Source organism: Fukomys damarensis, unplaced genomic scaffold, assembly GCF_012274545.1.
Source record: "Fukomys damarensis isolate Sample0158 unplaced genomic scaffold, DMR_v1.0_HiC HiC_scaffold_17, whole genome shotgun sequence".
Taxonomy (NCBI): domain Eukaryota; kingdom Metazoa; phylum Chordata; class Mammalia; order Rodentia; family Bathyergidae; genus Fukomys; species Fukomys damarensis.
Window position 1 is genome coordinate 17,764,071 of NW_022900929.1, and position 13,988 is coordinate 17,778,058.

General features: G+C 52.9%; 1 protein-coding gene across 1 annotated transcript in view; it reads right to left on the minus strand.

Moving 5' to 3' along the window:
- Positions 1-13,983, minus strand: part of Srrm3 (serine/arginine repetitive matrix 3) — a gene marked incomplete at its 5' end in the record, with an annotated part of 34,976 nt that extends 20,993 nt beyond the window's left edge. The window contains 2 exons of the mRNA XM_019206729.2: positions 8,637-8,741; positions 13,844-13,983. Coding sequence (XP_019062274.1) covers positions 8,637-8,741; positions 13,844-13,983 — 245 coding nt within the window. The remainder of the gene's footprint in view (positions 1-8,636; positions 8,742-13,843) is intronic.
- Positions 13,984-13,988: the final 5 nt, after the last annotated feature.

A 13,988-nucleotide genomic window follows, 5' to 3' on the forward strand; every position in this document is an offset into this window, starting at 1 on the left:
TCCGGACTCAGCCTCTGAAATATTCATGGCCTCCCCTCACCCTCCTCCCCTCCGCAGCCTCCGGAGGCCTCGTCGCTCATCTCTGCCTGCCCGGCTGTCCTCATCAATCTCGGCCGCCGAAGGTTCTCAGCCCTGAGGCCTCCCATCCCAGTGCATCTGCGCAAGTCCGGGCTTTGCCCAGCCGGGACTGGCTGCCTCCTGTCCCTGCTCTGGCTTTGGAGCCCCAGCCATCCTCTGGCGCAGATGTTTATCCCTGCAGACCCTTCTCAGAGAGGGTTGCTTAATTTAATTTAATTGTTTTATTTTTTTCCCCCTAGCAGCAGCTGCCCTAAGGCAAGAGCGAGCAGGGGCTTTGAACCGTCAGACCAATCCTCCTCATGCTGCCCTGCACCGAGTGAGCCAGCGCTATGTGATCTGAGGCCGCCATTCCCCTCTGAGCCTCTCCTGCCAGATGAGTGATAACTGTTACAGGACAATTGGGAAAATTTGATAAGGTAGTGGCTGCTCAGCAGCTTTCCTGTGTGTGTGTGTGTGTGTGTGTGTGTGTGTGTGTGTGTGTGTGTGTGTTTTACTGGGAATTTAACCCAAGGCCTCCTCACTGAGCTACATACCCAGACTTTTTTACATTTTTGAGGCAGTCTCACTAAGTGGTTAAGTTACACAGGCTGGGCTTGAATTTCGGATCCTCCTGCCTCTGCCTCCTAGAGTGCTAGGATTGCAGGCCTGACAAAACTTCAGCTTTCTTATGTTTGTTAATTGAACAAGTCTAGAAGTGGCCTTCTGAGGCCTGGCTCCAATGTGACTGGACCCCGGATGTGACTGTTCATCTCCATTTGTTGCCCTCACCTCCAGTTGCCATTTGTCATGCTCTGACAGTGCTCCTCCCACAAAGAGCCTCAGCCCTGCTCTCCCCAGAATTCCCTCACTCTGGGGGTGCTGCCTGCCTGGCTCACCCTCCCTGAATAAAGCAGGGTGAGGGAGGCTGGGCTTGGATGGCACAGCATTAAGGGCATGAGCCTTGGATTCAGACAGGTTTGAAACCAGGCACGGTCACGTGTCCAAGCCTCGAGGCCCTTATCTCTACGTGGAGGAAAAGAATATCCCAGCTTTGAGCAGGGGATTAAGTGAGATTCTCTTTGTGAAGCAAGCCCTGACACTAGCCTCAGCCCATGACTGTTGTCCTGAACCCGGTAGCTGTTATAGGCCGGGGGTCTCTTTCAGGGAGAAAAGAAGCTTTGGTACATAAAACAGAGGCAGGGGCAAGAGAAGCAGGCCACAGCTGCAGAGGGCAAGAAGAGTTTAAGGGACAAATCTCCAGCAGGGGATCATGCTAGTTAACAATATGGGACTGATTTTGTATTTAAAAGAGAGAGAGATGGAGGGAGGGAGGGAGGGAGGGGGAGAGAGAGAGAGAGAGTGTGTCAAGTGCAGAAGTGTGGGCCTCAGCCCTGTGGTGCACACATGTAATCCCAGCACTGTGGGAGGCTGAGGCAGGAAGGTTGCAAATTTAAGCCCAGCCTGGGTAATTTAGTGACTTACTGAGATCCTGTCTCAAAATAAAAAATAAAAGGACTGGGGATGTATGTCAGTGGGAAGGTCTTGGGTTCAATCCCTAGTATGGGGGGGATAATTCAAATACGATGTGACATGGGTCAGTAGCCTTGAGGCCAATCTCAAGACTGTCATCCACTTCCCAGCACCAAGGTGGCCCTGAGAGCCTCGAGTAGTAGGTAGATTTTTCTGGGGTGACAAGAAAGACTGATGTCATCTTCTGGCCCCTGCAGAGCCAGACACCCCCATATCCCTTCATTCCAACCTCTCTGCCCTTCCCCACATTTCTCTTTCTGAGCTGGTGGCCTCCTACCTCCTGTCCTTGTCCCTGAATCTCCAACGCACTCTGCCTGTCCAGCCCCCCCACCCTCCCCATTACCCTCCACACAGTCCTCAGCCGTACAGATGCCTGACACATAAAATATAGTATTTAGCCAAACAGAAGGGCACCTCAGATAGCATGTGGGTGAGCCTGTGGGAGGAGGGTGCCAGTTTATCCCGACACGGAAAAATCGAAGCTTCCTTACAAAACGAATAGCTGCATTTGGGCGGTGCTTTCACAGGACTCTGGTGAGCCACTGAAAGCAGACACTTGTTGAGAGCCCTTTCTCTTGGAGCCTCCTTCCCTGCTCCTCCATCCCTTCTCTGTCCCCCCCTTAATCTGCTGGCTGCACCCCCAGGCACATCTTTCTTTTCTGTGGCCAGGGAACCAGACTCCCTGCCTCCTTACCCATCCATCTGTCCCCCTGGAGAGGGTCTCTCATTTTCCTGCCCCTACTGCAGGCTTCTTGTCTGTATTGAAAAATCGGCTTAAGGTTCCAGCAACAGACTAGAGTTGAGCGAGGTATAAGATTTCAAAAACTGGTTTCTTTTTCCTCCCCTCTTTCCCCTTTCTCTTCTCTTCCTCCTCTTCCTTTGCTGGGGATTAAACCCAGGACTTTGTGCATGCTGGGCTAGTGGTCTACAACTAAGCCGCATCCTTAACTCTGGCCTTCTGGAAAAAAAAATTTTTTTTTTTTGAGACAAGGTCTCACTATGTAGTTTAGGCTGGTCTTGCACTTGCAGTGATTCTCCTGCCTCAGCCTCCCATGTGCTGGGATTATAGGCATTCACCACCATACCTGGCCCTTCTGGTAATATTTACCCTGAGAATATTAGAGGCTGAGGCATCTTTTGCTCTCTCTCTCCCTCCTTCCCTCAGTCCTGGGGACTGAACCCAGATCTTCAGCATGCTAAGTATCTGCTCCACCACTGAGCTATACCCCATCCCCCTTTTCACTGGCTCTGGGCTCCGGGTACCATCACACCTGCTTTGGCGTGGGGAGGGGGGGTGGTATGTCCCAGGGCTAGAACCTTGGGTTCTGTCTTGCTTCTGGATGCTAATATCACTAAGACTTCTGTTCTCTAATGTTACATAGTTCTCTGTAGTTCACTATGCCATTTATAGCTACTTCCTGATTTAGAGAAACTGCTACCCCCATTTTATAGATGAGAAAACTGAGGCCCAGAGATGGAAAGGTACAGCCCCTATAGCCCTGGGACCTTTGAGCAAGATACGTAAGTTCAGCCATGCGGCTGGTTTTGACAATTTACATGCAAACAGGACAGCCCTGGAACTTATTGGCTGAACCTGCCTGCTGCAGACCTTGGCCCAGTTGCCCCTTTCCTACTTTATTATTTTAATTGTTTACTTTTTTGTGGTGCCTGGGCTCCAACTTAGGGCCTCATGTGTGTCAGCAAGCATCTTACACCGAGCCGCATCCCTCGCCCCCTCGCCTTCTTTGTAGATGCTGCTGTGTGCAGAGTTTACATTTGTGTAACATTTTATGCGCTCAAGTTCATGCTCGCTATCTCGGGGACTCCTCATCCCTTCTGTGGAATGGGTAGGAGAGGCATCACCCTGTCTTGAAACCAATCGAGTCCTGCACAGCTGGCCAAAGTAGGCATGGACCGCTGCTGACGGACAAAGGACTTGCTGAGGTGGGACATGAAGCCCTTGTAGGACACGGGTCGGACCTGCCACCACGGCAGAGCCTCAACCCCGATAAAGACTGCGCTGCCTCATGCCAGCAATTTTGTTAATTAACTGCCCCTGCTTTCCATTAGCCAGGAGCACAACAGACAATTGACAGATGGGTGGGCCCAACAGAAAGGGGGTTCCAGACAAAGGGTTGGCCCTCTCCTGTGCTCCTGCTCAGCTGGCTGGCCAGGCGTGGCTGCGGGCAGAGCAGGGTTGAATCAGGCCTGGAGCCCCTGCTTCAGCACCTCCCACTGCTGGGTAGAAAGTGATTCGGTGCCTCTTACAATAACTGCTGACCCAGGTGCCAGGCACCTGGTCTAATCAGAGCGTGTGAATGGGCCTGTGACACAGGGGCCAGCGTTAATATTCCCACCTTGTAGATATAATGAGGAGGCTCAGAGGCCAGACTGTGTATAAAATTAAATAACTTGGGAAAATACTGGAATTTGTTCACTCTGAGTTAGAACATAGCTTCTAGATATTATTTTCCATAAACTCTCTCTCTCAAACATTTTGTTATATAACTATGAAAACAACTTTGGGTTTTTTTGGGGGGGTACTGGGGATCAAACTCAAGACCTTGCACTTGTGATGCAGGTAGTGGAACCACTGAGCTAAATCCCTGGCCCAAAAACAAGTTTTTGGGGTACAGGGGTTTAAACCCAGGCCCTCCACACTAAGCTGCATCCCTGCTCCTTGTTTTTACTTTTTAATTTTTGACACGAGGTCTCACTGTGTTGCCCAGATTGGGCTAAACTTTTTTCCTTAAAAGTTGTTTCTCAGATTGAAATAAAGAATGATGACATCCACAAAGAGTAGCAAAAACACTGTACCTGTTCTGAAGAAAAGAGTCTTTATACCTGTATGTGCTGGTGCATGCCTGTAATCCCAGCCCTTGGGAGGCTGAGGCAGGAGTATTGTTGTAAATTCATGGCTAGCCTGGGCTACATAGTGAGTTCAAGGCCAACCTGAACTACATGGCAAGACCCGTCTCAAAAACAAACAAGCAAGCAAAATGAAAAAATGAAGGATTTTCTTTTATCCTAGGTAGAGGGAGACCAGCAGACCAGCAACGTGATTTTTAGAGGTGATCTTGAATGGGGGGTATGTTTGAACTTGTGTGGTAGGCGCTAAGATATTTTGGGCTGAGGGTCTGGGATGAGCAAAGGCTGGATGTGGAACTATCCAGGAGGCAGAGGAACTGCCATCAGGTCAGGCTGGCTGCTGAGTGCTTCGAGGGTGTGTGTGTGTGTGTGTGTGTTTGTGTGTGTGTGTGTGTGAGAGAGAGAGAGAGAGAGACTGGGCTGAGTCCTGAGAGTGGGGAGCCTTGAATGACAGGAAAGGAACTTGCATTTGAACCAATGGATGCCAAGGAGCCAGAGAGGATTTCTGTGGCAAACGAGAACTCTCCACATCCAAATCATCTCCAGAGTCAAAAGCCGTGTGTTCTCAGTGTGCCCAGAATCTTACTCCTCCTTTCTTTTCCCTGCAGCACTGTTAGAGCACCAGCTGCATCATCAGGGCCCCTGAATTTTCACCCACTGTGTGTGTCTGCACAGTACAGTTGCATGGTGTTCTGGGGTCCAGTATGGAGGGAGGCCAGAGAGGGGACGATCACGAGAGACTGACACTCAAACCTGTCAATCTGTGGAGGAAGGGTGACCCCTGGGGACAGAGTGCTTCTGGAGTGTTGTGAAGCCCGCACGAGCTGTTGCAGTCAGAACCGCCCAGCTGGGATCCAGACTGTGAATTTAGAGGCTTGGACAAGAGGAACATCTGTCTCCCCTCCCTCTACAGCTAAGAAGTGAGCTAAAAAGCCAAGACCCAGATAGATCCCAGGTCCACCCACAAGAAGGCACACAGCCCAACTGTCGCTGTGGTTCCCCTGCCTTTACCCCTCTGCTCTGGAGGCCGCCAGCCTTGGCTTCAGCACCACAAACAGCTCCCCAGTTTGGTGCCTCGGCGCAGTCAGCCTCTCCAGCCTGCTGCAGTCCCTGCTTGGGGTACGTTTGTTCTTCTGTTTTTGTTTTGCTTATTTCTTTGAGGGTGCGTGGGGGAGGTACTGGGGATTGAACCCAGGGCTTTACACTGAGCTCTATACCCGGCCCTTTTATTTTTATTTTATTTTGAAAGAGTCTTGCTAAATTGCTCAGGTTGGGTTTGAACTTGTGATCCTCCTGCTTTTGCCTGACAGATTTCTGGGATTATGGGCATACGTCAACATGCTCAGATGCTTAGCATACTATTTTTATACCATATTAGGCTGCCTGAACTAAAAGATGTCTTCTGATTTTTTTGTTTGTTTGTTTTTTTGAGACAGGGTCTCACTATGTAGTTGAGACTGACCTGGAACTCACTATGTACCCCAGGCTGGTCTCGAACTCACAGTGATCCTCCTGCCTCAGCCTCCCAAGTGCTGGGATTACAGGCCTGCGCCACCACACCCAGCTTAAAAGATGTCTTCTGATTCAACCCTCTTACTGCATAAATAGGGAAACAGGATTTGGGGAAAATTGGGCAAGCCACAGTATTCTAGGATCCAAGGATACAAGTAAACAAAACTGATAAAGATCCTTGTGCAACTGACACTCCAGAGGGATCCCAGGGCCTTAAGCTTCCAGAACATCTTGTCAGATTCCTCTGACTGACAGCTTTCCCCTGACTCTTGAGTCTTCCAGCCAGTGCTTCTTCCAGGGAGCCCCGTGTGACTGACCACTCTCTGACCCATCAGCTCCTCCTCCAAACATGCAGGGGACCTAAAGACCGTACCACTCAAGTGGCTGTGTTGCTACTTCTTGTGAGGGGTTGTCAGTGAGTCCTGGGTTCAAGTGACAGATTTGTGTTTCCACTTGGAGAGCAGGAAACCACCTCCTCCTGTTCTCTGTCTCACCTTGGGGCACTGGCTCAGGGTTAGGTGTGCATCAGGCCATGCCTGAAACTTCTTCTCATGATGGGGACACAGCAGCCTCTCTGTGCATATTTCCCAGTGGGTTCTTAGATAATGTCTTTCACTCATTTGTTCATGCATTCAAGTAAGGACGAGATCAGGCCTAAAGGGAGAGGCTGGGAGTCATGTTAACAAGGGAGAGTTCCAGCTGGGAGTGGATGTGATCCCCCGGGGAAGGCAAGCCTGGGGCAGAGGCCTGGGGACATGCAGAATTTTGGGGGAAGCTGAAAGAAGAACTGCATGTTGGAAGCCCAGAGAGAAAGTGGGCTTCCAGAGGTGAGAAACAAGGGGTGCGCAAGCTGGAGAGAGGCCAGGGCCCACAGGGAAGCCAGCTCTCTATGGCTCACAGAAGCAGACAATGAATGCTGCAAACCCTTTGTAGGAATACAAGGAAAGTGTGGCTTGGTAGCTAGAGACGGTGTCAGAGCGGAGAGAGACGGGGAGATGCTTTCTTCAGTGTAGGAACTGGGAGCGGGAAGAAATGTGGGCTTGAGTTGGAGGTGGGGGTGTCTGTCACTGCAGACCCCAGGAAGATGGAAAAGGTGGAATCCAGGGGGCTGTTGTGCTCACTCACTCTGGATGGGAGAGTGAAGGGTGGGCAGTTTTCTGGGCTGTTTGAGTGAGCAGGTTAGAAAGCCAAGACTTCCTTGGTCTGGGGGTGGTTTTGGGAGCAGCTTGAGGGGAGAGTCTGGTGGCCAACAGGACTGAAAAGAGAGAGAGAAGGGCAGGCTCTGCCTTTGCAGGGAGCTAACCAGGTCCCCAAGGAGGGGGACCAGGGCAGGAGCTCTTGAGGGCTGAAGAGAAGGAGTGACAGCGGCCAGCCCTGGACTCTCACTGCAGATCCAAAGGAGGGGAAAGAGCAGACAGGCTGAGCTGGCTCCCTGAGGTCACTTTCCAAGCCTGAGGCTGTTCCTGATTTGCTCCTATTCTGGACAGAGAGATGCAGTTTATTGGGGGTGCTTGGATGATACTCCACCCCTGACATCTCAGGATTACAGAAGGGCTGCAGAAGAGCTTCCCCTTTCTCCCGGGAGGTTTATCTCTTCCTATATGGTCCTGGCCCTTAAGGTGACCACAACAGGACACTCACTTGGAAGGTTATTTTGTTTGTTTGTTTTTGTTTTCTGAGACAGGGTCTCACTCTGTAGCTCAGGCTGGCCTGAAACTCACAGTGGTTCTCATGCTTCAGCTTCCCAAGTGCTGGGAATACAGGCATGTGCCACCACACCTGGCTTTTTATTGGCTTGTCTTTGTGGGATAAAGGTGGACATGGATCTGGGGTCTCAACAAGATGCCTGTTCCCCAAACTAGTCCCACTGCTGAGAAGAAGGACAGCAGCCATTGCCCTGACCTTTCACCCAGAATCAGTTTTACTTCCAGCCAGAGAAGCATGGGATGTGGGTACTGGGGTGAAACCGAGGCTGAACAAGAGGAAGGCCCAGAGAGTGGATCCAGCAGCACACAGCCTGTCAGGCATGGGGCTGGCCAGCCCTCCAGCACTGCCCACTGCAGGCACAGCCCACCCCCACCCCCTAATGCAGCCTGCTCTGTTTTCTGTTTGGTTCTGAGTGGTGCACAGCCCTCCACTACTCTGAGGCAAAATCTACCTCTCTGTAACTTGACCAGAGTCCTGCCTAGAGACCTATATAGTGCATCGCTGCTTCTGTCTTGTGACAGGTGGCAGAGACAGGCCCTCCACAAGGCCCACATCCTCTTTATCTGCTAAGCTTTGGGTCTGACGGCAATGACACTGGTGTGTGTGTTTCTAGGTCTCATGCCTTGGGAGCCCATTGTACAGGTGGGAACAGCTGTGGCCCAGAGTGGCTGGTCTGAGGTCACCCTGCCAAGGAATGACAATGATGAGATTAGTGCATTTCTGAAATTTCCTGATTTGCAGCCCTGAGGTGAGATCAGTCCTCCCATCTCTGAGTCACAGAAGGAGCTTGGGGTGGGCAGCAGCCTTTGGTGATGCCCATTTTGTGCCCACCCAAGCCAGACAGTGGGCAGGTCCCGTGCTGTCCTCTCCCCCTCCTCTTCCTCGTCTTCCTCCCAGCCCCAGCCCCAGCCACCTGATAGTGCTCCTGGACAGGCCCCTCCCCTGCCCCTGCCCTGAGCACTTACACATGGATGCCAGGCCGGTCCTCCCTGGTGAGCACCCCCTCCTTCTCCATCAGCATCTGCCGGAAGGTCCCGACCTTCTGCTGAATCTCCTCCTCTGAGTACCTGTGGGGTGCAAGCCGTGAGAAGGCTGCTCTCCCGGGTTCAAATCTCTCCTACCTACTGGGGTGGAGCCCAGCCCAGCCCAGTCCAGCTCCTCAGCCCTGGACCAGAAGCTCAGACTCCAGATTGCTATGACCTGCCCGAGGTCACAGAACCCAGCCAGGCCCTTGGCACTGAGGAAATTCAAGTGCTGTCCATTTCGCAGCAGACCAGTCAGCCAATGAACCCACCAACCCACCAGACAGAAGAAAGTGTGGTCCCAGGCTTCTCCCAGCACTTGTAGCCCCAGCTACTTGGGAGGCTGATGAAAGATGATTCCGCTGAGGCCAGGAGTTGGGAAGAGATAACCCAGGTGTGGCTGAGCCCCTCCTTCTTGCTAGCGTTGGCCTTAGGCAGGCTCTCCCACATGGGAGCTGCTGTCCTGGATCTCGATGTTTCTGTCTGTCTCTGATTCTGATTCTGATTCTGTCTGTCTGTCTGTCTTCTGACTGTTTCCTTCTCTTTCTAGTATAAGGGATCAAACCCAGGGGCTTTGCACTGAGCTTCATCCCCAGCCCCTTTTTATTTTTACTTTGAGATAAGCTCTTTCGAAGTTGCTAAATTGCCCAGCTAGGCAACTTGTGCTCCTGCTTCAGCCTCCCAGAGTGCTGGGATTACGGGCCTGGATCAACCTGCCCAGCTCCAGATGTCTCGAAATGTTTTTCGGGAGAAGCAAGAGAGAATCGTGGCTTTGACACAGAAGTGGTCTCTTCTGCCTCACTGATGTCTGACTGTCACAGCAGGCTTGTGTGGTCCTCACAACATTGGCGCCATGACAAGCTCAGCGCTGCCAAGTGGCTTGTCCGCTGCTGCTGGCTCAGGGAGCGGGGTGGTGGTGGTGAAGTCTGGGCTTTCAATTTCTTTGCTGTTCTTCATTCCCTATGTCCAGTCTCAGGGGAGGTGCACAGCACTGTCTACACCTCATCCCTGCCACCAGGCTGTGGGGTCAGTCACTATCCTGTCTCCCTGCGACACTGTGAGAGCTACTTTGCTGGTTTCCCTACCCCTCCGGCATCACCCCCTCTGTCCTGTTCCTAAGGGCCTTTGCACATACAGCTCTTTCCCCTGTGCCTGACGCACACAAGTGGCCAGTAGCTATTGCTGAATGACCCCCCTGGGCAGCAGGTCACTGTCCTGGGCAGGAGGATCACAAGTTCCAGCCCAGCCTGAGCACCTTAGTGACTTAGGAAGACCTTGTTTCTTTTTTGGTTTTTTGAGACAGGGTCTCACTATGTAGATGAGACTGACCTGGAACTCATTATGTAGCCCAGGCTGGTCTGGAACTCACAGCGATCCTCCTGCCTCGGTCTTCCAAGTGCTGGGATCACAGGCGTGCGCCACCACGCATGGCTCAGAAATTTTTGACAAATGACTGGTAGGTGATGGAGAGGCACTAGAGAGTTTGAGGGTTGGATTTTCATTTTGGAAAGATGGCTCTGGTTAGTATGTGGCTGGAAAGAGGGACCTGGGAGCAGGGGCTGGCACTGAGCTACGGTGGGGTTGAGGTACAAGATGGTGAGCCCGAGCCCGAGTGTAACCCTGAAAATGGAGGGGAAGAAATGGACAAAACCACCCAGGAGGAACTGTGCTGGGGTGTGGGGACCAGTTGGATATGTGAGGGTTTAGATGGGAGCCCCAGGTACTTCTTAGCCTGGTGTCCCTGATTCCTACTTCTCTGCTGGTTCAGCCTCCTCTGCAGCCAGTGTCACTGTCACCTGCACAGAGACACACACAGCACAGGCCCTTTCACGGCCCTCAGTCCTGGCTCCTAGAACCCTGCAAGGGAGACCCGGCACTGGGTCACCTGGATGGGGCCCTGGCTCAGGAGGGGCTGGGATGCAGATGGCATGAAAGCGAGGCTGGGCCATGGGCTGAGCTGAGCCTGGGTGTCCCTGGAGGGGTGCAGGGTGGGAGGTGGGAGCAAAGCCCAAGGATTACTACTTTGAGCCCAGCCTGGGCCATTTAGTCAGAACCTGTCTCAAAATTAAATGGCCTGAGGACATAGCTCAGTGAGGAGGCCTTGGGTTCAATCCCTAGTACTGGGAGAAAAAAAATAGCTCGAGAAGCACATATGCAGTGGGCAAGGGCTGGTCCCAGAGCCAGCAGGTCTCAGGCACCTGCCAATTGAGGGGCAGCATATTGGATGATCAAGAGGGTCAGGGAGGCCACCTCTGCTCCCAGGTACCTCTTTCCTTCTCTCTCTCTCCCTCTCTCCCTCTCTCTCTCTCTCTCTCTCTCTCTCTCTCTCTCTCTCTCTCTCTCTTCCTCCCTCTCCCTCCCTCCCTTTCTTCCTTTCTCTGTGGTACTGGGGATTGAACTTAGGTCCTTTGCTCTGAGCTACATCCTTAGCTCTTTTAAAAAATCATTAGTATTATTATTTTGAAACAGGCTCTTGCTAAGTTGCCAAGTTGCCCAGGCTGGGCTAAGTGACCAAATGAGACTTTCAAAATGAAAAATAAAAAGGGTTGGTGTTGTAGTTGAAGGCAAAGACCCTGGGTTCAATCCCTAGTAACACCCTATCTCTGTAAAAAGGCTTGGGCTCCAAGTTAAGGGTGTGCAGGCAGTGGGGTCGGGGGAGGAATAGGGAAGGTCATGATATCTGTTTTAGTGCTCAGACTCCTGGCTCCAGTGTTCCCCAGATATTCGGTCCCCATTCCACGAAAGGAAAGGGCTTGCACAATTCATTTTCCTTTGGGGGACTTCTTGGCTCACTCTCTGAGCTAGAGGTGGGGCAAAGGGAGCACTGCATTTTAAAAGGAAGGGAAATGTTCCATCTTGCCTGTCTGCTTGGACTCAAGTGCTTTCTAGGTAATCTTCTAGGACAGTAGGTTCGCCACCGCTGTCCTAGGGGGACGCAGGCCTTACTTCCATCTTACAGAGGAGCAACAGGGAGAGGGGAAGCCCCAGGCTCCAAGCCTGGCTGGGAGCAGAGCTGTGCCCTGTGCCCTGGCCCTATGGGTGATGGCTGCCTGTGTGCAGAGGCTGCCTGGGAAGGTGACTTCAAATGCAAAATCAATCACCAATGAATTAGCCGGCTATCCATCAATATTAAGGAAAAGGGTTGCTTTTTAATGGAACCAAAGAGTGTGTGTTGCTGTGGCTGGTGGGGACATTTGTCAAATGCCTGAGAACCTGGTAAATAAATGTGAACCAACCAGTGTTTCTAGGAATGGATATTAATGACTAGAGTTTGGAAAAGCACATGGGTCCCTTGCTTTATTGGGCGCTTTGTGGGGACTGGCCTGTTTGTGATTTGGTCCTTCAGAACCACCCTGGAGGGCAGGTGTCCCAGTTGTGCAGGTGAGGAAACCGTGGCTTGACCAAGGTCAAGTTACAGCCGTGAGCTTGGATCATGGTATCGAAGAGTGGCTGCTGCTAAGGGGTGGGGAAGGTTGTGCGGGGTAACCCCACTGCTAGCTTTTAGGGGAGAATCCAGACTACGGATCAGGTGGAGGTGGGTCTTGGGTAGGGAAAGAACTTGGGGAGATCTAGTGGATGCTTCCCAGACAGGCAGGGTCCTTCATGCTGGGAGTCTAACACCAAGGAGGGGACCCCACACTGCTGCTTCCTGCTCTGGGCCAGTGAGCGAGGGGTCCTGGGGGTCCAGTGAAAGGATGGGGTGGGCAGTAAAGAGCAGAGGCTGGTCCTTGCCCATCTCTGTCTATTCTCATTTCCTGCCCACACCCACCGGCCACTCTCCTCTCCCTCTCCGGGATCCCACAATTCAGCACGGATCTTCTTCCATGAAGATCCTGGGGTTCTCTCCGCTCTCCCCCTCAGCTCTGTCCCTGGGACCTCCTTTCCTCCTCCAAAACTTACAGCTCATCAAGTGCTTTCACCGCCAGCTGGGAGCCTCCCTTCTGCCTGCCCTCAGCACCCTGCCGCACAGGTCCCTCGGTCCCTTTCTCCTCCCTGTAGGTTGCCCTGCCTCAGACCCGAGCTCGGCCCTGGCGCCACTTTCCTTCACCTTCATTCAGCAAGTGGCTGTCTCTGAGCCTCAGTGTCTTTTTCCCTGAGCTCTACAGCGACGCTGGCCCGTGTCTTGGGGGAGCCCAGGAGGCCTGATGGCAGATGCAGGGATGAACAAAAGGATTCTGCCATGCTCTAAGGGGCTCCAAACCCCACCCCAGGCAAACGCTGCTTCTGGGCAGGTCCCGCTCTCCACTCTGATCCCCGTGGCAGCTGGCCCACTCATTCCAGGACACTCGGGGCACTCACTCCTCTGGAGTGGCACTAATGAGATGGCTTTGTGCTCTGCTTCTTTGCCTCCAACTCAATGAGCAAGGGACGTGGGAGTAGTGAGACCCCTAAACCTCTACTGACTGACGCATGAGTTGTATCGTTGGAGATGCCCCAGGCCCCTGCTCCTCACCGGGACAAACTCCTACGCATCCTCAGCCTACACAAATGTTCTCTCTGGCAGCCTTCCCTCCCATCTCAGAATCTCTCCTCTGAGCTCCTGAAGTGCTCTCCTGCCCTGTCCTTCAGCCGTGATTCTAACCTGCTCTGTGGCAGGTGTTAACACGCTTTTGCAGTTGAGTCAGTGTGTGTGGGGGGAGAGGGTCTTCGAGGACAGGAAATGACTACAGCTGGGCTCTGAGCCCAGCAGGTGACTCCTTTGGTTGCAGTCAGCCCTGGCATATAGTGAGGGCCCCTATGCGCTCTCACATCTTTGTAGTACTGGCATGGCAGCTCCATTCACCCATTTTATAGACGGGGAAACTGAGGCCTTGGGTTGTCATTGCTGTTTTCACATCTCTTCTCCATGGAGCTGGTTGTTTCTGAAGGGTGGGGTCTGTCTTTCCTTAGCATCTGAGAATCAGAGCCTGGGAGCTAGACAGAGCAGGGGTTCAAAGACTGCTTGTTGAATAAAGGTTGAATAAACGAATGAATGAACGAATGAAAGGTGGTGCGCAATGGTTCCGCCCAGCTGGTCCAGACCCCGCCCCTTGCCTGGACCAGGCTCCCGGGGTTCCCCGTTCGCCAGACTCAGGGCAAGCCACGCCCACCAGAGATCTGACCACGCCCACGTGGCCAGGCCCACTCCGCCACGCCTCCTCGCTCACCCCTGCTCCTCCATCATCTCCTGCAGCTCCATGCACTTGAGCTCTACGCGCCGCTTGCGCTCGTGGTCTAGGATCTCGCGGTGCGCGCGCTTGACTAGGCCCGGCTCCGCGGCGCGCAGCTCCTCCTCTGCTCGCGGCCAGGCCC